At 52.3% G+C, this 27,971-nt stretch overlaps 2 protein-coding genes across 5 annotated transcripts in view; both read left to right on the forward strand.

Annotated features, from left to right (window-relative positions):
* The window catches only part of CPA5 (carboxypeptidase A5), a 30,382-nt gene extending 22,592 nt beyond the window's left edge, over positions 1 to 7,790 (forward strand). For 2 of the 4 annotated variants that reach the window (XM_065542550.2, XM_074035985.1), the window contains 7 exons: positions 227 to 328; positions 1,523 to 1,624; positions 1,968 to 2,078; positions 2,502 to 2,592; positions 6,433 to 6,632; positions 6,967 to 7,051; positions 7,466 to 7,790. In XM_065542550.2, coding sequence (XP_065398622.1) covers positions 227 to 328; positions 1,523 to 1,624; positions 1,968 to 2,078; positions 2,502 to 2,592; positions 6,433 to 6,632; positions 6,967 to 7,051; positions 7,466 to 7,653 — 879 coding nt within the window. In that variant the 3' untranslated portion in view covers positions 7,654 to 7,790. Of the gene's footprint in view, positions 1 to 226; positions 329 to 1,522; positions 1,625 to 1,967; positions 2,079 to 2,501; positions 2,593 to 5,277; positions 6,287 to 6,432; positions 6,633 to 6,966; positions 7,052 to 7,465 lie in introns of those variants that run through there. The other 2 variants (XM_074035987.1, XM_074035986.1) reach the window with 2 other exon arrangements.
* An 11,819-nt stretch (positions 7,791 to 19,609) lies between these two features.
* Positions 19,610 to 27,264, forward strand: CPA1 (carboxypeptidase A1). Its single transcript, XM_005550773.4, has 10 exons — positions 19,610 to 19,701; positions 20,214 to 20,295; positions 20,753 to 20,986; positions 21,255 to 21,356; positions 22,542 to 22,643; positions 22,835 to 22,945; positions 23,690 to 23,780; positions 24,300 to 24,499; positions 24,992 to 25,076; positions 26,994 to 27,264. Exons 1-10 carry the CDS (start codon positions 19,637 to 19,639, stop codon positions 27,179 to 27,181), a joined length of 1,260 nt encoding a protein of 419 aa, XP_005550830.2. The 5' UTR covers positions 19,610 to 19,636; the 3' UTR covers positions 27,182 to 27,264.
* The last annotated feature ends 707 nt before the right edge of the window (positions 27,265 to 27,971 follow it).

The raw sequence follows: 27,971 nt of genomic DNA on the forward strand, positions 1-27,971 counted from the left end.
GCACAGAGCAAGGAGCCTGGGAATCCAGCAAGATCACAACTCACTTCCTTTAGCTCTGAGGGAATGCTCTATTTTTGCAATTCTTTATCTGGTTCTTTTAGACCCTCTGAGGAGGTAGGAAACCATTGATGAGAGTGGGAAAGGGCAGGGAGAACATTCAGAGAGTCCCTGGTGTTCATCCCACTTCCTGCTTAACTGCCAATCTTACACGTGTCTTTCCTTTTAGATATATAGCTGGATTGACAACTTTGTAACGGAGCATTCCGATATTGTCTCAAAAATTCAGATTGGCAACAGCTTTGAAAACCGGTCCATTCTTGTCCTGAAGGTAAAAGCCAACAGCGTCAACCTGTGCACTCTACATTAAGGGCCTCTGGCATAAGATTGAGCTCATGTGGGGCAGTGGCTGGGCGGGAGTTTCAGGGAGAAGGACAATATGTCTACTCCTGTCTCCAGGTGACCCATAAGCTTTGGGGTTGTGGCATTCAGAGATCCACCCTTGTAGGTATGAAGAGGTGACAGTGTGGTGACCTAGCCTGTCCTTGGTCAGGAAGTAGGTGGGAGGATGGCTAAGGAGCTGGGGCTACAGAGTGGCAGTTGTCGCCCTGGACTTGGGATGTGAGTGTGGGTGAGTTGGCATTCTATTACCTCAGTTGCTTCATCCGTTCAATGGGAAGAGAGGTACACAGAGGGCCCATTTGCTAATGAGTTCATCTGGCTCAGACAGCCCTGCAGATATGCCTGAGTCTATAGAGAAGCCTCCCAGCCCTTCACAGGAGCCACTGGAACAGAAATCAAGCAAACTCAGCACCCTGCAGTTCCCTGGGTCATGAAGGAAGTAGGAGAGGTGAATGCAGAGCCCATCAGAAAGCAATTCTTAGTTTGAGCCCAAAAGGGCACCCAGGAGTGTGGACCCTGCGGGGCGTTTAGCATCAGCTGTCAGGAAGGACAGGTGCTTGCTGCCGCTCTCAACAATTCTCTGGTGGGCTCTTCTGAACAGCCAAGTGGACCCACCTAACTTGGGATTTGACTTAACCTGTCCCTGCTTCCATTTCTCCAGGGGCCGTGGTCTTCTCTTTCTAATGCTGTCTGAAGCCTTGCTACTCAAAGCATGGCCCCTGCAAGGCAGCATCAACATCACCTGGGAGCTTAGTAGAACTGCCAAACCTCAGACCCTCCCCAGACCTACTAAGTCAGAATCTGCACTGGAATAAGATCCCCAGGAGACTCATGTGCCCATTAGAGTTTGAGAAACCCTGGTCTTAAGATACTTTCAATCCTGGGAAATTCTGTGCTTCTGGATGGATCACTTTGCTCCCCAAGGGCACCACTATATTTTCAAAGGCCCTCACAAATGTGCATTTTTGGGCACACGGACAGGTACCTGCACACACACCCTCTTACCTAGTGCGTAAAGCTGCCCCAGGCAGTGAGGATGCCTCGGGGGCCTCCTTCCAGGTAGCCCAGAGGCAGTAGCTGTCTGAGTTCAAACCTGTGTTTGGGGCCTGATTCTTTTTCTCAGTTCAGCACTGGAGGTTCTCGGCACCCAGCCATCTGGATTGACACTGGAATTCATTCCCGGGAGTGGATCACCCACGCCACTGGCATCTGGACTGCCAATAAGGTCAGCATGGACCTGTAGCCAAGGTGCACCCATGATGGGGGCTGTAACTAGGGGCAGCAACTTACTATTTAAGGATGCCTCCAGTTGAACAATTACACTCAGGGTGCTGTCTCCCTCCTGCCCTTTGGGGCAGCCATCGTGCACTCTTACCTTTTGCAGCACAGAGCCCACATTGATCCCCTGCCTTCTAGTTGTTTAAAATCCAAGCCTTTGGTTCTGCATAAAAGATATACCTAAGGGGTTTCATGCCACCCTTTCCTGCAGCCACTGGCTGTGCAAATGTCCTGAGCCACCTCCCAGGAGACCAGTGGGGCCTCCCATCCCTCCTCACTCTTTCTTGCAGATTGTCAGTGATTATGGCAAAGACCGTGTCCTGACAGATATACTGAAGGCCATGGACATCTTTATAGAGCTCGTCACAAACCCTGATGGGTTTGCTTTTACCCACAGCATGGTGAGGGCACCTGGGAAGGATGGAAGGAGGGGGTCAGCTCTAGGGGGATGGAGAAAAGGTCACTGTACTTTGGGAACCAGCCCCTTCAGAGCCTCTTTGCAGAAGTCCTCACCAAGGGCAGGAAGGCTGCTCAGGTACTGCACCTGCAGCCTCTTGCCCTCTGACCTCTTTCTTGCTGCCCAGGGAAGGCCACTATTGGCAGCCTATGCCCAGCCTCTCCCCAGACCCTGACTTCAACTATACAGTATCTGAGCTGCATCCTTGGCCCAGCCCCATGCCAGCTCCATCCTGTCCTGGCAATTCCTTCCCTTTGCTCCTCCCTGCCCCACCAGGGTCCCCTACCCCCATAGGCCAGGATATCAGAGGCTCCCATTCCTGGGAATGGGCCCAGTGAATGAGGTCACCTGACCTGGGCTTTCCCAGAACCGCTTATGGCGGAAGAACAAGTCCATCAGACCTGGAATCTTCTGCATTGGCGTGGATCTCAACAGGAATTGGAAGTCGGGCTTTGGAGGTATGGCAACCTGCTGTCCTGGGGCAGGGTTGGAGAAGAGGTGTTGGCCCACGGCAGGTTCTCCCACTCAGTCAGATTATGTTGACTCAACTTGGGAGGCACAGGACAATGTAGTCAGCTGATATGCATGAGTCACGGCCAGGGACAGGCAAGCACATATCTCAGACTGCCGTGGGTATGGGAGAGGTTGTGTGTGTGTGTTGAATGTACACATGTGCTAAACCTTCATGGGAAACATTTAGGGGAGCCCCCAGCTCCTGAAATGAGGACTAACTACATGGGTCAAATCCTAAATATGACAGAGAAAGGCTTAAAGGAGGTACTAAGTAGCCTTGCTTGTTGCTCAAAATCCAGAGTTTACGGTGCTCCCAAAATATCCCTAGCCCTGCCCTGAAGGGAGCACAACACGAAGAAATGCCTCTGAGCTCTTTCCCTGAGAGCTAGGCCTGAAATCTGCCCTTTGGGGAGGCCAGGGCAATAGTTTCAAGTGTCCAATAGAATGACCCACTTTTTTTCTTGTTTTCTTTTTTTTGAGACAAGGTCTCACTCTGTCATCCAGGCTGGAGTGCAGTGGTGTGATCATGACTCACTGCAGCTTTGACCTCTTGGGCTCCGGTGATCCTCCCACCTCAGCCTCCCAAGTAGCCAGGACCACAGGTGTGCACCACCACGCCTGGCTAATTTTTGTTTTTGTTTTGAGACAGGGTCTCTCTCCGTCACCCAGGCTGGAGTGCGGTGGCGTGATCTCAGCTCACTGCAACATCTGTCTCCTGGGTTCAAGTGATTCTCCTGTCTCAGCCTCCTGAGTAGCTGGGACTACAGGCGCCCACCGCCACGCCTGGCTACTTTTTGTATTTTTAGTAGAGACAGAATTTCCCCATATTGGTCAGGCTGGTCTCAAACGCCTGACCTCAGGTGATCCACCCGCGTCGGCCTCCCAAAGTGCTGGAATTACAGGCATGAGGCACCTCCCCCAGCCAATTTTTGTATTTTTGAAAAATTTTGTAGAGACGATGTTTCGCCATGTTCCCTCGGCTGATCTTGAACTTTTGGGCTCAAGGGAATCAGCCGCCTAGGCCTCCCGAAGTACTGGGACAGGCGTAAGCCACCACGCCCGGCCTCGAGCAAATTCTTTATCATCAAGGCTGGCTTGAGCCTGGTTTTTATTTTTGACCCATTACTTTATGACCCTGGTGCATACTTGCAGAGCTGTCTCATCCTAGTGAGGGGGAGGGGGCAGCTTTCTCCTGAGTTCCTCGGTGTTTTTCCCTGATTATCTCCCTTGCCATGCGAGGGGCACAGGGATTGGGAAATTGAGGCCTCCAGAAAGCTCAGAGACAGGTCCATGGACTCTGGAAATACAGCAATATGATGGGCAGGACAATTTGATGGGTCCAGTTAAGACAGAGATTCCAGAACAGACACAGCCCTCGGCCCCCAGACGTGGAATCTGCACTTCACCGGGGTCAGGGTTTGGCTCCACAGGGACGGTGTCATTGCTGTTGATAATCAGACCTACAGGCTGGTGTCCAAACCAAGGAGGTAGAACATTTAAATCTGGATGCCCATTGCTTTAAAAATCTGGCTTCTTGGAGTCTGTTCTCACTGAAAAATAAGGATGGCCCCTAAGCACTGAGAGTGAGGCCCCTGGCCCAGAGTGTGGGGGTTCTAACTGCTTTTGTAAGGGAACCAGACCATGCAAAATTAGGCATTTCCACCTCCAAATGAACAGACGCTTGCCTCAGCGGGGGCGTCCATGAGGCCCCTCAGCACTGACTGGAGTGAGTGCCCATGCACCCCAAGATAGGCTGGCTAGTAGAAAGAGAAATTACCTCTTAAAGAAAATAACCGCTGTGGGTCTCGCCACAGGAAAAAAAAAATCCGTATACACACAATGTACAAAACAATTATGGAAAAAAAGCCCAGAGGGGGCAAAAGCTCCCATAATCCCACCACTCAAAGATCACTGTTTTTAATAATTTACCATGTCCTTCCAGAGATTTCTCCTTGCTACAAATTACATTTTTAGAGAAGGAAAAATAAATAACTAATGACTCCATTAGCAGGTACTTGTGAAACAGGCAGACTCAGAGGACCTTGACTGTGAGCGTCAGAGATGCAGGCAGCTAATTCCCATTTGGCCAGGGGAAGATTAGTTTATTCTGCTTAGCTCACACCAGAACTAATGGCCTGAAGTGTTTCTCCATATTTGGGCAAAGCCACCTGGTCGTTGGCAGGGGAACGGCTTTCTGTGCGTGGGCCGCAAAGGCAGACAAAGCCTTCAACCTCCCCCGCTCTGCGCATCTGTTGCTGTTTGTCATTCATCAAGTGGAGCAGGTGCAGGAGCTCCCGGCAGACACAATAAACAAGGCCGCTGTTAGCTGGGCTGATTCCAGCCTGGGGTCTGCCTTTCACCCCCTAGGTCTGCTGGCACCTCCCCCTTCTAACCAGGGTCCCCATCCCAGGTGAGGACCACCACACCGAGAGGGGGTGCGCTCCCTGGGCCTCTCTGGGGCCAGCAAGAGTGTGTGTCTGGGTTGGTGACTCAGGCTGGACGATTTTGTTTATGGTTTTGTTATTGCCTTAATTGAATGGCTGTGTAACGAGTAACCTGTAGACCATCCCTCCCACCCGTGCCTGGCCTCCCGTGCATTCTTGGGGAGGACCCGTGTGCTGCATTCCTAGAGCATCATCTGAAGTGGTCCATGGGCCAGCCCCCTGCCCCAGGAGTCAAGAGGAATGCTGTGGCCTCCTCAGGAGACTTCAGAAGTTGAGGCAATCCCTGATCTCTGGACGGTGCCACCATTCCAGGGAAGAGGAGTGAGAGGAGAAACTGGGATGACTCCTTCCAAGTGTGTCCTTAGCCTACAAAGTCTTGACCAGCTCAGTGCAGCCCAACCCTCCCCTCGGGAATAAGGGAAAAGCAGAGGAGGAGCGGAAGAGGAAGAGAGAGATGGGGTGAAGGCAAAGAATGGGGGAGAGATGGGAACAAATGGAACTTGGGAAAAGAATAAAAGCCCTGCTCCTCTTTGTTCGCTCCCTCATCTTAAGTCCCCAAGAAGAATTTTCAAAGACTTCTTTGCACTTCTGGCTCCCAGAACAGCCTCAGGCAACTATGCGGAACTATTCTCCCACATTGATTTCCCATGTCCCCAGACCCCAAGTTCATGGCTCACCTGGAGCCATGGCTGTGGCAAAGCTTGAGCTGACACTGAGTCTGAGCCCTCGACTGACGGCACACCCAGGAAGGATCAGCCTAAAGGTGTTGCTGCTCAGTAGGGGAAGCCAGGGTTGGCGCAGAGACTTACAGTTTCTTCTGGATGCAACTTCTGAGCCAGGCGCACCTTTCTAAAGGGACTACAGGACAAGCCGAGGGGGCTCCCTGCAGGGCTTCAGAACTGCGGGGTATGGTGTGGCTGCAGTCCTCTGACATTAGGTTGCAGCAGTAACAAATATCCATCCCGATCTCAGTGGCTTGACACAACAAAAGTTTGTCTTTCATGTGCACAAAGTCCAATATGAATAGATGACTCTCCTTGGCAGCTTTCTTCTAGCAGTGAGAGAGGGATCCAGGAGGCTGTTTCTATCTAGAATTTTTTTTTTGCTTCCAGCCACACAGACAGAAAAGAACATGGAGAAGTCACACTTGCTCTTAACAATCTCAACCCAGAAGTGCCATGTCATTTCTGTTCACCTTTTCATTGGTCAAAGTAGTCACATGACCTCAGTCAAACTGCAAAGGAGGCTGGGAAATGCAGGGGAACACATGGGTATTTTGTGAGCGCCATCTGTGTCGCACATGGGGATTCGACTCTTTGGGTGGCTTTATTTTACTTCCAGGAAATGGTTCTAACAGCAACCCCTGCTCAGAGACTTATCATGGGCCCTCCCCTCAGTCGGAGCCAGAGGTGGCTGCCATAGTGAACTTCATCACAGCCCATGGCAACTTCAAGGCTCTGATCTCCATCCACAGCTACTCTCAGATGCTCATGTACCCTTACGGCCGATCTCTGGAGCCTGTTTCAAATCAGAGGGAGTTGGTGAGACTGGCTGCTTAGGGCCTGGGGAGAAGAGACCCCTTCTCAGGAAAATCCATATCTGTCATACTCCCAGAGGGCTCAGATTGTTACTCGGAATGCAAGGGTCTGGACCGATAGACCCCATGGTGCAGGGGAGGGGTAGGGGGAGCTTGCTGTTCTCATGTGTGATCAAGTTCAAAGCCGGAGATGCTGTGCTCCCTTCTCACAAGGGCCATCTCCACCTTCAATTTCCAGGACTCCTAAATCCATGCTTCTCACCAGGTGGTGAGGGTGGGGGAGTGTGTGGGAGCCCTGGGGAGCCCCTGCCTTTCACCCTGCCGATGTCATCTTGCAGTACGATCTTGCCAAGGATGCGGTGGAGGCCTTGTATAAGGTCCACGGGATCGAGTACTTTTTTGGCAGCATCAGCACCACCCTCTGTGAGTGATTCTCCCCTGCCCTGCTTCAGACACCACATCCACCTGGGGTTGGCTGCAGGGCAGTGCTATGGATCTAGCTGGGCTGGCCCAAAGCTGCCTCCCAACCGGATAGAAGGGTAACGGTGGTACCCAGGCAGCTGTTTCTTGGCAGCTTTTGTGCACAGCTCCCAATGCCTGGCTTACTGCAAGGTTCCTAAGCCTGGTAGCCTGCAGGAGTTTTCTTTTGCAGGAGTAGAGAATGGGTTGGGTGCATGGCTGTGATCCCGGTTGAGGCCTGGGCAGGAAGCCCGGTGTGGCCTGGGGTGGGTGGAGGTTTGGCTTCCAGGGCCCACTTTCCACTCAGGATGCCTCTGTACCTTGCAGCCACATCCCCTTCTTCCTTTTGGAGTCACATTTTGGACTTTTTGTTTCTAGATGTGGCCAGTGGGATCACCGTTGACTGGGCCTACGACAGTGGCATCAAGTATGCCTTCAGCTTTGAGCTCCGGGACACTGGGCGCTATGGCTTCCTGCTGCCCGCCACACAAATCATCCCCACGGCCCAGGAGACGTGGATGGCGCTCCGGACCATCATGGAGCACACCCTGAATCACCCTTACTAGCAGCACGACTGAGGGCAGGGCAGGAGGCTCCATCCTTCTCCCCAAGGTCTGCAGCTCCTCCTGAAACCCAAGTTATGCATCCCCATCCCCATGCCCTCATCCCGACCTCTTAGAAAATAAATACAAGTTTGAACAGGCTTCGCTGCCTCTCATGTTGGCTACCACCCCTATGGGCTCAGCACTGACAAGGGGACGAGAGAGCTTCTTCTCATTCCCCGGGGGAGCCTGAAATGTGGGGGAAGCCTCTTTATTCTCCATGCTACCTTCAGGAAAATAAAGGGGGTAGAGGCTGTAGCTTTTCTCCTCTTGCAGTGTTTTCAGGGCCTAGAACAGAGAAGGCACACATTGTCCCAGCATATTTACATTTTAAGATGCCCTGGAGAGGACAATGTTTGCTCTAAAGGAGAGCATTTCTGATGGGGGCATTTCTGCCACCTTGAGGGAAAGGTTGTCCCAGACAGGCCATCTCCGCCTCGGTTGGCTTCACTTCCCATGCAGGGAGGGGGCAGGAACACATTTTGGAAGTTACCACTCACCCCACAACCCAACACGAATGAGTCATTGGTTTATGACCTGCTCCCCCTGAGGTGTCCTCAAAGGCTCCCTTGGTCTTGGGAACACAGGCTCAGAGCTAGTCAGAGCCAGCACATCAAAGCACTGCATATCCAGGAAGAAGAGCTTCTCCTCATCCTCATCATCACCGACACCATCCTGGTTGTCATCCCTGAGCTGTGTTAAGTAGGCACTTCCCCCAAGAGAGTTAAAGGGGCACTCTTGTGAGATACTGAAGAGGAGCCTTCCCCCAGCCCCAGGCTTCCTTGTACCTTTTGCCTCTTCATTCCGCCTGCTGCGTTCTGGGAAATGATGGGACTGGCAGGCTGTACTGGGCAGCAGGGATAGCGGGGCTGTTTGCTCTGCCCTCAGGAAGGCAGATAACCCCTAGAAACAGGAAGAGCCAAATGAGGTTGTGTAAATCTGAGGCAGAAACATTAGTCGTGAGAGCAAAACTTGCATTTGCAAGAGCCAGGCTGTGTGTGTGTTTGTGTGTGCGTGTGTGTGTGCATGTGTGTGTGCATGTGTGTGCACGTGTGTATGTGTGCGTGAATGAAACTGGATGACCACAAGCCAACCCCTGGAGGACACGGAGACAGAGAAGAAAACAGAGTGAAATAAAAATATTTGTGTAGAAGGCATAAAAGTTATAATCACAGACTCCACTGTGTAAAGGTGTAACTTGCTTTATTTATCTCTAGTATATATTAACTTAGCCTCCCTTTCCATTCAGCCTGTGAAAGGAGATAGTGCTTGGGCCATTTGGTAGAAGAAGGGGATGGGAGATGATCAAAACCCCAAGTAAGGTTCATATCCAATATGGTGTCTAAGCAGCAAATGACTAATGGCTGAAGAAGGAGACTAGACAGAGGATTAGAGGCAGCCATAGGGGCCAAGCACTTCTCAGTGGTGCAGCTGTGGAGAGCTCTGAGCAAAGAAACAAGGTTGGCAGGTGAGGAGGCCTAGGACAGAGGCCGGAAGGCCAAGCCGGGGCTGTGCAGCCAGTGGCCATGGTGGCACAGCAGGCACTGGCTGGGCATGCAGATGCCCAAGGCCAGCTGTGCCACATGGAAGCCCTGAGGAAGTGAGGGTAATTAACCCCTGAACAACCCAGATCATCTTCAGGGGAACAACCAGCAGTGGAGGAGGAGAAAATCTTGATTTTGGCTGAAGTCTCCCACAGGAGACTTTTTTTTTTTAAAGCTGGGATTGGTCTGAGTGAGCTAGAATTTCCAACCCAAAGTTTTCTGCTGCTAGTGGAAATTCGAGGTCATGGGCTCAGTTAATATAAGCTAGAGGTAAACAAAGCAAGTTATACCTTTGCACAGTGGAGTCTGTGATTGTAACTTTTATGCTCTCTATACAAATATTTTTGTTTTTATTTCATCCTCTTGGGGAGGGTATTCCTGGTATTAATAAGTTCATTTTTTTAGGTAAGGAAAGCAAGGTTTGGAAATGTTTTAAAAGTCATACAAGGCCACGTGGAGAGAAAATTGTTGAGAAAGATTTGAACTTGGGTTTGTTGAACTCCAAAACCACTGTAACCATTTGTTCAAGCGCGGCCAGTGGCCCATCTGCAGCACAATCCAGGGATACTTGTTTAACAGGAAGGGATCTGGTTCCATCTCCAGACTGAATTAGAATATCTGGGGCTAGACACCCCAAATCTGCATTTTTACCAACTGCCCAAGGAGTTCTGAGGTATCTTCAAGTACCCACTGATCCCTGTTCCCCTGCCTCCCAGGAAGAATATATTCCAGTCAGCCTGGGGGGAGTTGGGCTTTGGGTCTCCCAGCTCTGCCATTGTGCACTGGGGCTGGAGGTGGCTGCTACAGAGGGAGGCCAGTCATTCTCTAGAGTACTTCCTGGGGGCTGCCTTGGCCCTAGCCTAAAGCAGTGTGGTCTGCAGACCACAGGCATCACATCACCTTGGAGCTTAGTCCCAGCCTTACTAAATCCAAGTCTCTGCGGGGTGGGACCTAGGAGATTCGAATGCCAAATTGCAGAAGAACTGGCCTAGGGGGCAGGAGGCCTGGACTCTGATGAGCTTCCCAGTAACAGCCAAAATAAACTCTTTTCTAGCACTTACAATGTGCCAGGCACAGTGCCAAGTGCATTAGGGGATTCAACACGTCGCCTCCTCACAGCTCTCAGAAGCAGGACTATTACTGTCCTTATTTTCAGACAAGGAAGTGACTCAGGCTCAGAGAGGATAGTCGCTGAAAGGCACACAGGTCCTGAGTGGCAGGGCTGGGACTGACCTGCAGGCTGGTAGATCATCATCTGCTTTCAGGACCTGAACCCGACTCACGGCCAAGGCTCTGCAGGATCAGGGACGAGGAACTTGTTCTCACAGCCAGCTTGGCCAGATCTCTGAGCAGCCATCAAGCTCACAAAAGTTGAGGCTGAAACTGCTGTCCAGACAGAGGTCTTCTTTTTTTTTTTTTTTTGAGACGGAGTTTTGCTCTTGCTGCCCAAGGCATGATCTTGGCTCACCGCAACCTCTGCCTGCCGGGTTCAAGTGATTCTCCTGCCTCAGCCTCCTGAGTAGCTGGGATTAAGGCATGTGCCACCATGCTAGGCTAATTCTGTATTTTTAGTAGAGACGGGGTTTCTCCGTGTTGGTCAGGCTGGTTTCGAACCCCCGACCTCAGGTGATCTGTCCCCCTCGGCCTCCCAAAGGCTGAGCCACTGCGCCCGGCCCCAGATGGAGGTCTTCTTAAAAAGCCCAAGGCGCTACCTGGTGGCCCTGTCTACCTCTCCTGCCTTGTGCCAGTTCCTCTTGCCTCCCTGCTCACCAGCTCCAACCTCCCCGGCTCCTCTCAGTTCCCTCAACACCAATGCTCCTGTCTAGCGGCCCCACTGGTGGCTTTGTGTGTGCTGCTTTCCTGGAACATTCTTTCCTCCCTCTCTCCTCCTTCAATGTCCTTTCCTCACAAATCCTAGGACCACCCACTGGAAGTAGAGCTTCTCCTGTTATTCTCTTTTCCAATACTTCATTTATTTCCTTCAGAGCAATGCAATGATAATAAATAACTAATTGACCTCTTAGTCTACTGCTGTCTGTCACCCTCCTCGTGTGTGAGCTACATGAGGGCAGGGGCCGTGTCTGTGTTGCTCACTCTCTCTGCACCTGTCAGCACCGGGCACACAGAAGATTATATTTGTTAAAGGACTGTTTCTCCTCAGCCTAGTAAAATTAGGACTAGGTTTCACTTTATGTGGCAGAAGTCCACCTTACTGTGGCTTAACCAGATAGGGGTTTTATTTCTGTCATATAACAAGTAGCCATGTGAGGTGGGCAGTCCAGGGCTGGACAGTGACTCCTGGATGTACTGGGGACCCAGACCCTTCTGATCTCTTCTGCTTCACCATTCTGCTCTATTTTGACCTCTACTTTCAAGATGGCTGCTCTACCTCCCTTGTGATGGAATTCCAGGCAGGAAGAGCGAGGGGCAAACAAGTGAGCCAGCAGAGGTGGTGGGTCCAGAGACTTTGCCTTACACTATATTTGTTGAAACTGTGTCATGTGGCCATGCCCAACTGCAAGGGAGACTGGGAAATTGTTCTATAGCTGGGCATATTGCTGCCCCAAAGAAAACTGGAGTTCTGTGGGCAAGGAGGAAGGGAAGAACGGATTATTTGGAAGGAGCCAGCAGAATCTGCAGCAGCTTCTCTGAGGGGCAGGGAGGATCTGAAGAGGCCTCAGAATCTGTTTCCTGCTCTAGTTTATCAAGGACTTAATCCTAAAGCCATAGAATTTTCCAGATGTTTTAGCCCAACCCGCTCATTTTTGCAGTTATGAAGACAGGGGCCTCTGGATCACAAGATTTGCACAAGGCCCCACGTGAATTTAACAGCTGGGAGAAGACTAAAGCCAGGGGGGTGCTCTAGTCCCAGCCCCACTGTGGCTTCCTTCCACCACAGATTGAGGGCCCACCCCTCTGGGTCTCCTCAGCCTTCAGCAAGCCCAGAGAGTTGATGGCGGGGGTTTAAGTTTATCAAATAAAAGCTCAAGATGTAGACAAGCAAGTTGTAGAGCTGTTACAGAAGAGCCTTCTCCTTTTTATAAACCTTGAACGTTTTCCCCGCCTTTTCTGAAGTATATAATGCTAAACAGCAGCTCCGTTTTTCAACATACTGCTTGGTGGTGGTTTCTTTTTTTTTTTTTTTTCCAACAAACTGCTCTTTTTAGGTATGTTTTTTCATCCTTTACACCAGCAAAATTTATGAGCATTTATTTAAAAGAAAAAAGCATTGGAAAAACTGAAGAGAGAAAGAGCAATTCTACATATGGAAAGCTATAAAGAACCACAGCAAATGTGCTGCGGTTATTGCTTTCTTAAAAAAACAAACCAGGCAGGCAGTTTGGAATGTGAGGGGCCTGTGTGAGGCCAGGCTGGCCGGGAGGCCGCGGGGGCTGGGCCGGTGGCAGGGATCCAGGGAGTGCAGTGAGGGGCCCTTCACACCCCAATCCTCCTCCATGGCCCCTCTGACCGCTCCAGCGAGAAACAGGGCCAGACAGAAAAAGACTTTACTGAGAACATTTAATTTAATGTAAAAACGTTCCTTTAGGAAAACAAGAAGGCCCAGGCAGCCGGTCAGCACAGGCTGGGAGAGAATGCAGCAAACATGGGGCCTGTCGCAGCTTCCCAGACTGGTGGTGGGGACCACACCAGCACAGAGTCAACAGCAGGCAGGAGGAGGCCTGCGGGGCTCCAGGGCCAGAGGCTAGGACGGGCAAGCCAAACCGGATTTGGGAAACGTGTTATCATTTCCAAGGACTGTCCTGAGTACGTGAGGTTGGAGAACCTTGAAGGCCAAACAAGCTGCCTGGATTTGTCCTTCCGGACACCTCCCCGCCCATTATTTATTGCTGTCACTTTGTTGACGTTCCAGAGCCGGGCCTGGCTGCTGCGGCTCCCAGACCCGGTCCCAGGCATGTTGGGACACGGGCCGGCTGGGCTCTGTGGAATGTTCCCAGGCAACAGGTCCACTTCCTGGGTTGCAGCCGTGGGTCCTGCTGATACCCCTTCTGTAGCAGACTCCTCCTGCCCTGTCCTCCAGCATGGCCCACCTGCGTGGGACAGGTCTGCCCCACATCTCAAACTTGGGGGGCAAAAAATGTGGAGGAGGCCCCTGAAGGAGAACTCCAGCCTGCTTGGTTGACTGAGGTTCTTCTTCCCTGAGCTTCTAGGATGTCCTTAGTGTGAGAATCCATTTCCTCTGGTCGTCCCTTGCCAGCCTCTTGCTCTGGGGCCTGCAGTTCACCTCTTGCTCTCTCCTAACCAGCTCTGCCAAGCTCTGCAGCTCTCCGTCCGCCTTCCTTCCCTGTCAGACCACTTCTCTCAATTCCCCAAAGCATGGCTAAGACCATGGGGTAACAGTTCCCACAACTTTACTTAGGATATGGAAGGAACATACAATATAGAAAATAAAACATGGAACCCGGACGCTGGATGTGTCTGGTGTTGCAGCTGGTGGTTCATGTCCCACCACTGGTCACCCCAATAGGCCTTCACTCTCCTTGACCCTCAGCCAGCTCCCACACTGCTGGGGTGGCCTGTGCCCCCTCCCACAGTGCGGACGCCCCCCAGGTGCTCCTGATGCCTATCAGGCTCCCGGAACCCGAGGTGCACCCCTGCCCAATTCCTCTTAGTGGCAGATCTCCATTCTGAGACTGGGGCTCTGTTCTCAAAGTTCCCTAAAGACCCTGGACACTGGAGGGTTTCTCTCTTCAGGGGACCCTTCCATCAGAGAAAAATTCAGCTTCTACTTCCAGAGAAAAAATACCACTAGCCACTTTAAAGTTTGTTTGTTTTTCACTTTAAAGTTTTGACCATCCTGCAGCTTCAAAGAAAACACACCAATAGGCTCTGCTGGACACTCAGTTATAAAAGCAAAATTTAAGGAGGCCACTAACTGGACCTTGTCCTCTCAGCCTCCCACAACGCCCCCAAACCCTGGTGACCTCCCACTACCACAGCCTCAGCAGGATGCAGCCCCTCTCAACCCACACTGCTCTGGACATGCATACCCACTGCAAGCCCCAGGCCCTCCCTGGCTCAATCCTTACCTCCCTGCAAACCTGGCATCCTCTCTCCACCCTTACCAGACCTGCCACCATGGCTTGATTTGTTTTGGGGTAAAAAATTTAAGTGTGTCAGATGCAGTGGCTTATGACTGTAATCCCAGCATCTTGGGAGGCTGAGGTGGGAGGATTGCTTGAACCGGGAGTTTGAGACCAGCCTGGGTAACATGGTGAGACCTCATCTCTAAAAAAAAAAACAAAAAAAACCTTAAAAAATTAGCAGGGCGTGGTGGCGTGCACCTGTAGTCCCAGCTACCTGGGAGTCTGAGACAGGAGGATCCCTTGAACTTAAGAATTCCAGGCAGCAATGAGCTATGATCACACCACTGCACTCCAGCCTGGGAAACAGGGTAAGATCCCATCTCAAAAAAAGAAAGAAAAAGAAAAAAAGAGAGAATAAGAAAAAAAGAAAACCCAAATATCCTAGCATTGTAAAGTGTCACCACTGGAAGGGACCACGGAGATTATTCTGACCAACTCCCCTATTTAATAGATGAGGAAACCGAGGCCCAGGTACGTGAAGTGACCTGCCCAAAGTCCTATAACGAGTTTGCAGCAAACCACTTAGAAAGTATTCCTGTTTTATTTTACTCTCTCCTGAAGTTAGAGAATGTCTTTGTATCACCTTGTGCACTGTTCCCAGTCACATGTAACAGAAAACCAACTTGAAAAAGCTTGAGGAAAAGAAGAAATTAATTCATTGGCCCATCCAGAGAACTGGGGTTGGGGTGGGATGTCTAAGTCCACCTGAATCATGTGGCCTCAGAGTGGGCAAGGAGTGGTCTCTAGGGGAAAATGGAGGTGCTGTTATTAGAAGGAAGAGGCTACCAGGCAGGGTGATGAGAGTGAGAGGTATGCACTGCAGTCCCTGGGCAGTTTCTCAGGCTTCCCTTCCATCCGCACAACTGTGTCATGTCCAACCCTGAACACACCTGCTGAAGGGAGGCAGCTGAAGTCTCATCTCACTATTACATCTGGCTCTTCTGACAGCACCCATCGTGTTCTCTACAGGGATCTTTCTCCACTGTCCCCTATTGATTCCTAATGTGGACAATGGGGACCAGTTCTCCTTTTGCTTCTTTGACAATCCATTTTCTAGGTTTCTGAGCATTGCCTTAGAGCCTCTGTCTACCATGTTTGGGGATGTTCTGGCAGCAGGGCTGTCATGGATAGTTGCCCAGTTTGTGCACTGCTCAAAGTCATCCTGCTGAGAGAAAAAGGGACTATACCTGCCCACCCAAGGAGGGGTGCTGATATGGGCTGGCTGTGTCCCCATTCTCTTCTTGAATTCCCATGTGTTGTGGGATAGACCCGGTGGGAAGTAATTGAATTATGGGGGCAGGTCTTTCCCATGCTGTTCTCCTGATAGTGAATAAGTCTCATGAGATCTGATGGTTTTTAAAAAGGGGAGTTTCCCTGCACAAACTCTCTTTGCCTGCTGCCATCCATGTAAGATGTGATTTGCTCCTCCTTGCCTTCCACCATGATCGTGAGGCTTCCCCAGCCATGTGGAACTGTTTAAGTCCAATCAAACCTCTTTCTTTTGCAAATTGCCCGGTCTCAGGTATATCTTTATCAGCAGTGTGAACATGGACCAAAATAGGTGCCTTTCTGCATTTTACACAAAGGCTCTGATAGGCTAGAATTGGTCCCCTTTTCTGAAAATGCAAACACTTTAAAAGCTTAATAGGTGCATCAGTTAGAATGCTTTTTTCAACAATAGAAACTCCAACTAACAAAAAAGAAAACTACATTCTTTCATATATATATATGACCTACATATATAGGTCATATATATATATATATTTATATATATGTTTAGGTCTATATATGTATTTCATATATATATAGACCTAAACATATATATAAACATACATATATGTAGTCTGAAGGTGAGTCAACAGACCTGACAGTATCCAGAGAAAGGTGCCCTCTTTTTGGGAGTGGGGAAACCTTTTCTAGAAGCTTCCTCACAGGCCTCCTCTCATGTCTCATTGGCAAAGCTGGGTCATGTGCCCACCTTTAAACCACTGACTTGCAAAAGCGAATGAGATTTCTTCAATTGTCTTAGACCAGTCAGAATTTGTCCCTGAGTTGGCAATGGCAGTGTTCCTGGGGGCAGATGCTGACTCACAATCTGGTTTGCTTAGCCAGGAAGAAAAGGGGAGGGACGCTGTGGGCCACAGTCAGCGAGGTTGCTGCAGGCCTCCCACTGTTTGCGTTCTGGCACTTGCCCATGACTCATTCTTGAATCTAGATCCCAGCCTGGTGGCTTCTTTCTCATGGCAATAGGTCCTGGTGCTCTATTTACCCAGCCCTCGGCCCGGTGGCCTCCATCTTTGCCCTTGCCTTGCTTGGACCAATGCGAAACCATCACATGGAGTGGGAAGGCAGAACCCTAGCCCTGTAACCTAGGTTACATTCTAGCAAATTGGCCTTTACCAAGAGGTACCTTTTTGACTTCCTGAGGTGGTCGGGAGGGGCCCGGAGCATCAAGCTTAGCCCGCACCCGAGACCCAAATTCCTCTGCCACGATGCTGTCCACTTTCTGCTGGTGCCGGCCCTGATGAACTTGTAGCATCAAATTCATCCTTTCCAGCCTCACAAAAAAATACATGACTCTTGGGCATCTTAAATTGCTGGCTGGAGGTACAAGAGGCTTCCCTGGTGAGTCTGCACCCTTTCCCCCAGGCTGCCCCCTTTTTCAGAGGTGTCATCTTTTCTGGAAGGAATTCACAAAAAGCCCAAGAACCAGCCAACATCCCCCAACATGTGTAGTGTGAGCAAAAGAGATTCAAAATTATAGGACAGCTTCATATTTAGGAATATTGTTTTTATAATGCAAACTAAAGGAAGACTCTACAAAACCTTCCTTCCCCATGGGGAGCAGGGTAGAGAAGCCCGAGGACCCTGTGGGGCACCAGGAGATGAGGAGTGGGGAAGACATGCCTCCTGGCCTGGGGTAATTGAATTATTTTTTTAATGTTTTAATTTCATTTTTAACTTTTTAGAGAGATGGGATCTCACTCTCTTGCCCAGGCTGGGGCAATCATGGCTAACTGCAGCCTTGGACTCCCAGGCTCAAGAGATCCTCCCGTCCCAGCCTCCTGAGTAGCTGGGACTACAGGCGCCACCATGCCCAGCTAAGGAAGTTTACAGTCTCCACGGAGAGATAAAAATAACATTCTAGGAGCAATGAAGAAGAAATCAATGTGAGTTTGTGTTCAAGCACTAAATAGTGTGATGAACACCTTTCCCCACCTGGCAAAATCCTGTCACTAAGACAAGTTAAGCCGGGCATGGTGGCCCAAGCCTAGAATCCCAACACTTTCGGAGGCCAAGGTGGGAGGGTTGTGTGAGCCCAGGAGTTCGAGACCAGCCTGAGCAACATAGCAAGACTCCATCTCTACAATAAAAATTTTAAAACCTATAGTCTCAGCTACTCGGGAGGCTGAGGTGGGAGGACCGCTTGAGCCCAGGAGGTTGAGCCTACAGTGAGCCATGATGGTGCCACTGCTCTCCAGCCTGGGTGACAGAGCAAGAACTTGTCCTAAAAAAAAAAAAAAAGCCTAGGTCAAATGTCACCTTCTTGGTAAAGTCTTCCCTGGACTTTGTGCCGCAGTGTGTGTACTTTCAGCCCTCATGGTACTTTCATTACCACATCACAGAAAATGTGCTGTTTAGGTCTCTTGCAGGGAGGAGAGCAGTCCCCAAAAGTCCTTTGCACGTCTAATCCCGTATTGGTGACAGCTTCTTGGAGGACCTGTAGAGGACCAACAAGTTAGTTGGTTACTTCTGTCTTCCCAGCCTGACTGTGAGCTCCCTGAGGTCAGAGAACATCTGTATTGGGTGTTGTGTCCGTGTGGAGCACAGTACTTGGCCCAGAAGAATAAGTATTGATTGAATAAATCGACAAAGGGGTGAGCATTTAGAGAAGGAGCAGACAGGTGAGCCAGGAAGCAGCCGGAGGAAGCTCCAGCGAGCACTGCAGCCCTGCCAGGGGCCGGTGGGGCCAGCAAGGCTGTACAGGGGAGAGCAGGAGCCTCCGCACAGCCTCCACATCTGTTAAAAGCGGGTTTAGGGCTTTCTTACCTTCCTAGAGTTAGGCTCGGGAGAGAGTTGTGGGTAAATATAAGGGGGTCACTCTGCCTTGGCATGGGAGGGTTGGCCAGCTAGGGGGTAGGGTAGGGAGGCAGTGGGAGTGGACAGAAACTAGAATGGGCACTATGGCTGTCACCAGTGCCCAAGGTCGGGGTCCTGACACAGAGCAGAGCCTCGAGATGGTGCCAGGAAAGCCCTGGGGGCCCCATGGATGAGGGTGGATTTGCTGGAGAAGTCTCTGGGGTGAGATCAGCATCCGGAACCCAGTGAATTCCCCTGCGTGGGTTCCGGTTTCTCCTGGATACTGTGCAGTCCCGACAGGGGTCTGAGTGGCTCCCCGCCGCCACATTTGCTATTCAGACGACATCTGGTTACTGTTTCTGTCAAGGGCAACCCTGACCTCAGGGCCCTGTAGCAGTGGGGGTGGAGGGAAATGCCGGCAAGGGTTAGGCTCGTGCCCCCGCTGCTGCTGTCCGGGCTGGACTCCCACAGGACCTAAGGCCAGCAGGAGGGGGCTGGGAAGTCCCACAGAGGGGGATGTGCCCCGCACAGGGTCAGGGCAGCCTGGGCAAAGCTGGCATGGTGAGAGGCCAAACAGACGTAAAAGGTTAGTCCACTCTGCTGGTCTCTCCAAGCCATCAGGGGCCGTGGGAGGAGGAGGTGTCAGGCACTCTGCAGGTATCTGTGCCTCACACAGGTCTAATGGGGGAAAGCCTGGGCCTGCCCAAAGCCACTGTGGGGACAAGAGAGGGCAGAGGCCCGGCTTGCTCGATCCCAGGAATGAAAGGCTGGTGCTCAGGAGCACGGAACAAGGAGACGCCTAGAATGAGGCCCCAGCGGCAGCGACCACTTGGAGTCCTGGCTCCTTCTCCGCTGCCCAGTGGGCAAACAGAACCGCAGCTTTAGGCTGTGGGCAGGCAGAGTCCTGGCTGGGACTCCAGGAGGCCTCGAGCCCCCGCTGACCCTCAGGCCCCGCTGACCGTCAGGCCCTGCTGACCCCAGATGGTCGGGGGTGGAGCTCTGGCTTATCTCTCCAGCTGCCCAGTTCCCTGCCACTTTATCAGGGAGGGTGAGAGGGTGTCAGAGCTCAGAACTCCCACCCCAGCCTCCCCGTGGGACTGGACCCAGGTGCTGGGGGAGAACAGCCCTCGGGAGCAGCCAGGAGTCCTCGGTACTGGGAGGGTTTAAAAGCCGGGGGGCCGAGTCGGCGTCAGTCTGACCTTCCCTCCCGGCGGCAGCATGCGGGGGTTGCTGGTGTTGAGTGTCCTGCTGGGGGCTGTCTTTGGCAAGGAGGAATTTGTGGGGTACGGATGCGGAGAGGAGGGGGTGCTCTCTGAGGGTGATGCGGAGGACTCAGCCTCCAACCAGTGGAGGAGACAGACAGACAGACACATGGCAACACAGCCAGAGAGGATGGCCTGGCACCACCTGGGACAGCTGGCAGACGAGGAACCAGGGTTGGGAAGAGGTTGTGTCTCCCAAGACAGTCTCCTGAGCCCTGGAGAAATCTGAGCTCTGAGGAGGGTTTTCAGGAGAGGAGAAAGGAGGCGGCCTGGCTGGCTTGGAACAGAGAAATAGTTCAAACTGGGATCGAGACAGTAACAATGTCTAGAAGTTTCTAAAGATGGGGAGAGAAGGGGTGAGGGAACCCAGGCCTCTCCTTGCTGAGACCCTCAGTGCTTTCTCCTGCCTAGCCCAGAGGACCAGGCCCAGTCCAGGGATTCTGGGCTGCTGCCTCCCTCCTGCACCTGGGGAGTGCTCATGGCCAGGGCAGGTGTGGTCTTGGGTGCTCACTCCCCACTCCCACTCTGCCCAGGCATCAGGTGCTCCGAATCTCTGCAGCCGATGAGGCGCAGGTGCAGAAGGTGAAGGAGCTGGAGGACCTGGAGCATCTGCAGGTCAGAAAAGGGGAAAAGGGCTCTCCCAGGCCCCAGGGTATCAGCTGGGGCCACCCCAGGTCCCCACCAGCCTCTGCGGCCAGCTGTGCCTGAGCGCTCTCCACCCAACAAGGAGACATGGAATTGACCCTGTTAGGAAGCGACTTCAACCCCACAGCTCCAGAGTCTTGCTGCCCTTGAGCACTAGGCAATGTGCCAGCCCCTTTCCAGTTCCTCCCTCTGCCTTACTGTCTCAAAGGCCTCTCACTCTGCTCCTGGGCCATTTCCCTGACTACACCGGACTCTCCAGTCCCCAGGGTTTCCCCGTCTTTCTCTGCCCCTATTACCCCTGTCCCACCCCCAATTATATGAGAACTTCTGGCACCAACAGCCCCTCCCAGGCCGGCCCTGTCCCTGCCTGCTGTCCTGGCTGCTGCCCCCAGCCCGCTGTGACCGTACCGGCTCTTGTCCTCCCCAGCTGGACTTCTGGAGGGGCCCTGCCCACCCTGGCTCCCCCATCGACGTCCGAGTGCCCTTCCCCAGCATCCAGGCGGTCAAGATCTTTCTGGAGTCCAATGGCATCAGCTATGACACCATGATTGAGGACGTGCAGTCGCTGCTGGACGAGGAGCAGGAGCAGATGTTCGCCTTCCGGTCCCGAGCGCGCTCCACCGACACCTTTAACTATGCCACCTACCACACCCTGGAGGAGGTGAGGGCGCCCCTAGCGGCCGCTCCCCGCAGCAACCAGCTCTTCATCATGGCTGGCTGGAACGGGGCAGGGGCAGGGGCAGGGCCAGGGCCAGGGCCAGGGCCAGCCTGGGTGTGCGCAGCACCTGCTCTGTTTCCATGTGGCCTGTGTGGTCGTAGCTCCATTGCATTGCAGGGCTCGCAGCAGGCTGGGATGGTGGAGCTGCTAAGGGAAGCATCTGGGTACCCAGAAGCTATTAAGGCCAGTCGTCTCTTCTTTCCCACCTCAGATCTATGACTTCCTGGACCTGCTGGTGGCGGAAAACCCACAACTTGTCAGCAAGATCCAGATTGGCAACACCTATGAAGGGCGTCCCATTTACGTACTGAAGGTAACATCCACATGTGGACATACACACAGGAGAATGGACCCACACGTGGCATCCGTGATGGGCGTGGGCTGTCACGGAGAAATGACGGTCCCAGGGAACACGCTGTTAGATGGACTCCCCATGCAGACATTTGGAAAGGCCTGAGTCTCCACCCTGGTCTTCGTGTGTGTACCCCTGCCCATACAGAAACTCTTAGGTGATCCAGTGTTTCCAATCAAGCGTCACATTGTGGAAGGTATTGTGGAGTCTGGGTAGTCCAGATAAAGTGTTTTCTTGAGACAGAGTCTCACTCTGTCACCAGACTGGAGTGCAGTGGTGTGATCTCAGCTCACTGCAAGCTCCGCCTCCTGGGTTCATGCAGTTCTCCTGCCTCGGCCTCCAGAGTAGCTGAGGCTACAAGCAGGCACCACCATGCCCGGATATTTTTTTTTTTTTTTTTTTTTTTTTTTGAGACGGAGTCTCGCTCTGTCACCCAGGCTGGAGTACAGTGGTGCAGTGGCACGATCTCTGCTCACTACAACCTCCGTCTCCTGGGTTCAAGCGATTCCCCTGCCTCAGCCTCCCAAGTAGCTGGGATTCCAGGTGCCTGCCACCACGTCTGGCTAATTTTTTGTATTTTTAGCAGAGACAGGGTTTCACAGTATTAGCCAGGATGGTCTCGATCTCCTGACCTCGTGATCCGCCTGCCTCAGCCTCCCAAAGTGCTGGGATTACAGGCATGAGCCACTGCGCCTGGCTGATAATTTTTATTTTTTAGTAGAGACAGGGTTTCGCCATGTTGCCCTGGCTGGTCTCAAACTCCTGGGCTCAAGTGATCTACCCACCTCAGCCTTCCAAAGTGCTGGGATTTCAGGTGTGAGCCACCACGCCTGACCCAGAGAAAGTGTTTTATTTGTGATGTCCCCCAGAGAACTGTCCAAGCAGCAGAACAGCGGAAGGGCCAGGGGCCTGGTCAAGTAATATTCACCCCAAGCTTGGGCTGAGGGCAGGAGGCTAGGCTCTGTGGGATCCCTGTCCAGCCCCCAGCCCCACACCCATCTGAGTGATGGCCCCACAAGCAGAGCCTTTACCTGAGATACACAGAGAGCAGGTGGTCTCTGGCCCGGATTGGGGTCTCCTTCAGGGCAGCAAGATGAGGCCCCAGCTGTGAAATTTCCTCTGATCACTCCTCTGCTTCCTCTCCAGTTCAGCACGGGGGGCAGTAAGCGTCCAGCCATCTGGATCGACACAGGCATCCATTCCCGGGAGTGGGTCACCCAGGCCAGTGGGGTCTGGTTTGCAAAGAAGGTAAGGTCGGGGAGGTGAGGAGGGCTCTCACCTGGTGGGGCGTTAGTGTCCAAGGCCCCCAGAAGCCTGGGCCTCCCTTTGCCCATCCAGAAGCAGTGACCACAGAGGACATGGGGGAAGGTATCCATTGCTGTGACTTGGCAGATGCCTGGCCCAGCCTACGCTGCCCCTCTGCCCCTCTAACCCCCCAGATCACTCAAGACTATGGGCAGGATGCAGCTTTCACCGCCATTCTCGACACCATGGACATCTTCCTGGAGATCGTCACCAACCCTGATGGCTTTGCCTTCACCCACAGCAAGGTACCGGCCTTCTCCTGTCCTTGGGGGAAGCGGGATGGGCCTCTGGCTTCTAAGCCGCACAAGTAGCTCACACCTAATCTCAACCCCAGATGTCAAGGGAGGAGCAACCAGACCTGTGCTCCTAGCCGAGGGTGTCTCAACTGTGATTGATGCATGATTGGCATTTGGGGTGAATGATTCTTTGTCATGGGGGCTGTCCTGTGCATCCAAGGTGTTTCTAGTATCCTAACCTTATACCCATTCAGTGCCAGTAGGAGCCCCCTCTCCAGTGGTGACAACCAAAATGTCTTCAGCTATTGCAAAATATCTCAGAGGAGGGTCAAGATTGTCCCCAGTGGAGGCCCACTGCCTCAGACCTTACTTCCTGGTCCTACTTCTGTTTTTATGGCAAATAAAACATCCGACTAATGACACAGGGCCACAGTCTTGGCGGGGGACACCTCGCGGCTTCTTGGCCACATAGAACCCTCTGGCCAAATGCCATCCTATGGCCTTCCCCACTCTCCTTCACCTGATGCCCCCTCTGCTGATCTTCCTCCCCGACAACCAGCTGGGAGTGGATCCCATCCCAAGCTGTGCCTGCAGCTCAGCTCCCTATGAGGGCACTAGTGTTGAGGGCTTCCGCCTCCAGGGAGCCCTCCCCTGAGTCCACTCTGCTCTCTGCAGCCTCTGAACCACCCCCACCCAGCACCGTGACGAGCGCCACATGTGCCTCGGGGTGGCTGATCCTGTTTTCTTCCTCAGGATCGCATGTGGCGCAAGACTCGGTCCCACACAGCAGGCTCCCTCTGTGTTGGCGTGGACCCCAACAGGAACTGGGACGCTGGCTTTGGGTGTAAGGCCCAGAGTGTCTTGGGAACAAGGATGGGACGGCCTGGAATGGCTCCTCACCACTGCTCTTGCTCCCGCCTCTCTCCTGCCCCTGCAGTGAGGGGAGGTTGGGGGGTGGCAGCTCTGCCTCTGAGGGCTCTTGGGGATGGAGGCTGTGCTCTGAGAGTTGATTGTTACTTGTCTGTAAAAGGCAAGTTCCTTGCAAATGGGCAAAGGTCTGAAATCCTATCTAGGGGGCTTCTAGCTTAACCTCAAGTCCTCCCTCCTTGGCCACGTCTCTGTGAGAACCAGTCTCCACTGAAGAGCCCGTCTTCCGTCCCTGGGCGTGTCCATCAGCTCTGCCCAAACCAGGCTGGGAGGGCAGCACTCCCAGGTTATAGAAGGCCTCTGGGCTTTCCTGAATCCAGGGGTTGGAGTGAGCCCTTTCGTACCCGCCTCACCCCCAACTCCATGCAAAGAACTGGATTCCAGAAGCCACAGAAACTGGAGGAGCCACACCACCATGCCCTCTGTCCCCCCACAGTGGCCGGAGCCAGCAGCAACCCCTGCTCGCAGACTTACCATGGCAAGTTTGCCAATTCCGAAGTGGAGGTCAAGTCCATCGTGGACTTTGTGAAGGACCATGGGAACATCAAGGCCTTCATCTCCATCCACAGCTACTCCCAGCTCCTCCTGTATCCCTATGGCTACAAAACAGAACCGGCCCCTGACCAGGATGAGCTGGTAGGCACTGACCTTGGCTTGGTCCCTCATCCCCAAGGTGGCTTCGGACAGGCCTGGGCTTTCCCCAGTTAGACCTGCGTAAGGCACAGATACCTCCAGAGTGCCCGACACCTCTTCCTCCCGCAGACCCTGATGGCTTGGGAAGACCAGCAGGGTGGACTACCATTTTTTTCTGAGAAATCGAGGCACAGAGGTGATGGAGTCACTTCTGTCATGTGACAAAGCAAGGGGCAGGGCTAGACTTCGATCTTAGGCACCACATGTGGAGGTACATGTGACTGAAGGGAAGAGAAGGCCAGCTGGCCGCGCTGAAGGGCCAGAGAACTGTGCTGACAGGTCCCGGGCTGAGCTTGCAGGCTAAGCAGGCTCTGTGAGAGGCCCACGTCTGCAGGGTGCTTCTCCTGGGCTCCCCTGCCAGCCCCCAGACTACCCTGGCCATGCTGTTCCAGGAGCCTGGCCATGACAGGTGGCCTTGCTTGGTGTTTTGTCCAGGATCAGCTTTCCAAGGCTGCTGTGAAAGCCCTGGCCTCTCTCTACGGAACCAGCTTCAAGTATGGCAGCATCATCAAGGCAATTTGTAAGTGGCTGTGTGGTCTCTCTTGGTGGGCCTGTGAGGAACATCTGCTGGCTCTTCCTGACCACGGGAGTATCCCTCATGGAAGGAAGTAGCCAAGGGCGCCCAGATCTGCCAACTGCTGGCGAGGGCTGTTCTGAGGGGTGGGCAGTCCTTTTCCGGACATGAACTCTGCTCCCTTTGATACTTTCAGACAAATGTGAATTCCTCTGACAGCTCTTGTCCTCTTGTGTTAGGGCCAAGTCTAGTTTTTTGATTGGATGGGGTGGAAAGTCCTGCTGGGATTTGCAGATCACCAGGAAATTCAACTTAAAAAAACACTTCTCGGGGGCAGGGCGTAGTGGCTCACGCCTGTAATCCCGCACTTTGGGAGGCCGAGGCGGGTGGATCACGAGGTCAGGAGATTGAGACCATCCTGGCTAACACGGTGAAACCCCGTCTCTATTAAAACTGCAAAAAATTAGCCAGGCATGGTGGTGGGCGCCTGTAGTCCCAGCTACTCAGGAGGCTGAGGCACAAGAATTGCTTGAACCCGGGAGGCGGAGGTTGCAGTGAGCTGAGAGTGCACCACTGCACTCCAGCCTGGGCAAGAGAGCGAGACTCCATCTCAAAACAAAACAAAACAAACCAACAACAACAACAAAAAAAACAATTCTCCTCCAGTGCCCCTCAGTTAGAGAATAGGCCTGATTTATTCCTCACTTATTTATTCATGCACTGCCCCTGAGAGGAGCATTACTGAATCAAAATGGAATTAACTCAACAAATGTTAATTGAACATCTACTATGCACCAGGCCCTGTTTCATGCACTTGGGATATAGCCATGAATGAAATAAGCAAAGATCAGGGAACTTTCTAGCGAGGGAGACTGACAATGAACATAAATAAGTAAATGATACAGTATGGGAGGTGACAAATGCTGGGGACGAAAACTAAAACTAGACCCGGTGAGGTGAATCAGAAACACTGGGGGTGGAGGTGGAGCAAGTGGGTTGAAGGGCAGGCCTCACTGAGAGAGTGACATTTGGGCAAATATTGAAGGAAATGGGTGGAGGATGTGGCAGCCAGGAGGCTACCCAGCTAGGAAGAGCCTTCCAGGCAGAGGAACATTCTAGAGCAAAGGCTCTACAGTGTGGTCTGGCCAGGGATGTTGCTGGAACAACAAGACTGATGTGCCTGCCTCCAAGTACCTGAAGGTCGAAGCTGGGTAGAGGGCTGACGGGGATGAGCTGCGTACACACCTCACACGCTTCCTGCTTGAGTGCCTAGGTTTTGGTGGACAAGCGGGTCACAATCTTATCCAAGGTTGACCTCACTTTTGGACTCCAGGCCTTCTTTGGAAACTGATTCAACTCTGAGTCAAGGTTTTGCTTCATTCAACCTTGTCAAGTTAAATTCTGATATGCAGCCTACTGCTCCCTCCCGGGCCAATTCAAAAGTGGCTTCATTACCTGCTGTTAATTAGTTTCCCTGGCAAAGTTTCCTCCTAAAAGAAAGACAAGTGGCTTTTGCTTTGACTCTGGCTCTTTGCACTTTCCCCCTTGCAGACCAGAGCCCCAGGGGAACAAATCCTGGTTACCCAAGCAGGGAACTCGGGTGTATTTAGGGGCTTCACTGAAGTGGTTGTTGGACAGAGGCTGTTTTCAGAGGGGCTTGTGCAATTGCAGAGACTTTCTTGCATCCCTCAGTGAATAGGGGAACCATTGCTGGTCTCCTCTTTGGACCTCTTGGCTTAGATTTTTTAGTGGGAGTTTCTTGGAAGTGAGGCTGCTTGGTCAACAGCAGACCTTAGTAGACACTGACTCCACTCAGCATTGCACAAGGCACAGAGCTTTGGACAGTGTTGGATCGTTAACCCAACCCATGTAAATGTTCCCAAAGTGATTGACCCTTTCTCTCCTGTTTTACTCCTGCCCCAGATCAAGCCAGTGGAAGCACTATTGACTGGACCTACAGCCAGGGCATCAAGTACTCCTTCACCTTTGAGCTCCGGGACACTGGGAACTACGGCTTCCTGCTGCCGGCCTCCCAGATCATCCCCACGGCCCGAGAGACGTGGCTGGCGCTTCTGACCATCATGGAGCACACCCTGAATCACCCCTACTGAGCTGACCCTTTGACACCCTCCTTGCCCTCCTCTCTGGCCCCACCCAGGCAACCAAATAAAGTTTGAGTGTACCAGGAACAGAATCCTGGGGCTTGCATGTGGAATGCATGTGGCACGTCTGCCTCTTCAAGCTGGGGCAAAAGTGATTTAGTTCCTGCAGGCCTCACTGGAAATGTATGGGTGGTTGGACTAGATGACCCCTACATTCCCCTGCATTCCAACGTCCTGTGAAGTCGTATCCAAGTGGCGTCTGTTTTAATTAGACCACCCTGAGTTCAGCTCACCAGTGGGATGATTTGTTCATACCTTAGTAGCAAGCAGCAGCCACAGCTGCTAACCAAATGCCTGGCACCCCACAGTGGCGTGGAATTCAGCGTGTACAAAGGTCTAGCTAGCTGTGTCCGTTCATCTATAAAAGCAACAACCTGGAAGGTGAAATATAATAATCCAGGTGGCCACTGCTGTCCAAAATAGATGTTGCAGTCAAGTAAAACCGATTACTAAAGAGCAAAATATCATCTTCCATTCCTGAATCAAATTGGAAGAAAACAATTGGGTTAAATAAAATCATTAACTGAAGATAAAGAACCAATCCAAAGGCCAATGCCAAGACATTTTAAGTTTTTAAATTTTTTTGGTAGAGATGGGGTTTTGCCATGTTGCCCAGGCTGCTCTTGAACTCCTGGGCTCAAGCAATCCTACTTTGGCCTCCCAAAGTCCTGGGATTACAGGTGTGAGTCATTGCATTTGGCCAAGATATTTTATTAACTGTATAAATTAACTATATATT

The sequence above is a fragment of the Macaca fascicularis genome, chromosome 3 (genome assembly GCF_037993035.2).
Source record: "Macaca fascicularis isolate 582-1 chromosome 3, T2T-MFA8v1.1".
In the NCBI taxonomy this organism is placed as follows: domain Eukaryota; kingdom Metazoa; phylum Chordata; class Mammalia; order Primates; family Cercopithecidae; genus Macaca; species Macaca fascicularis.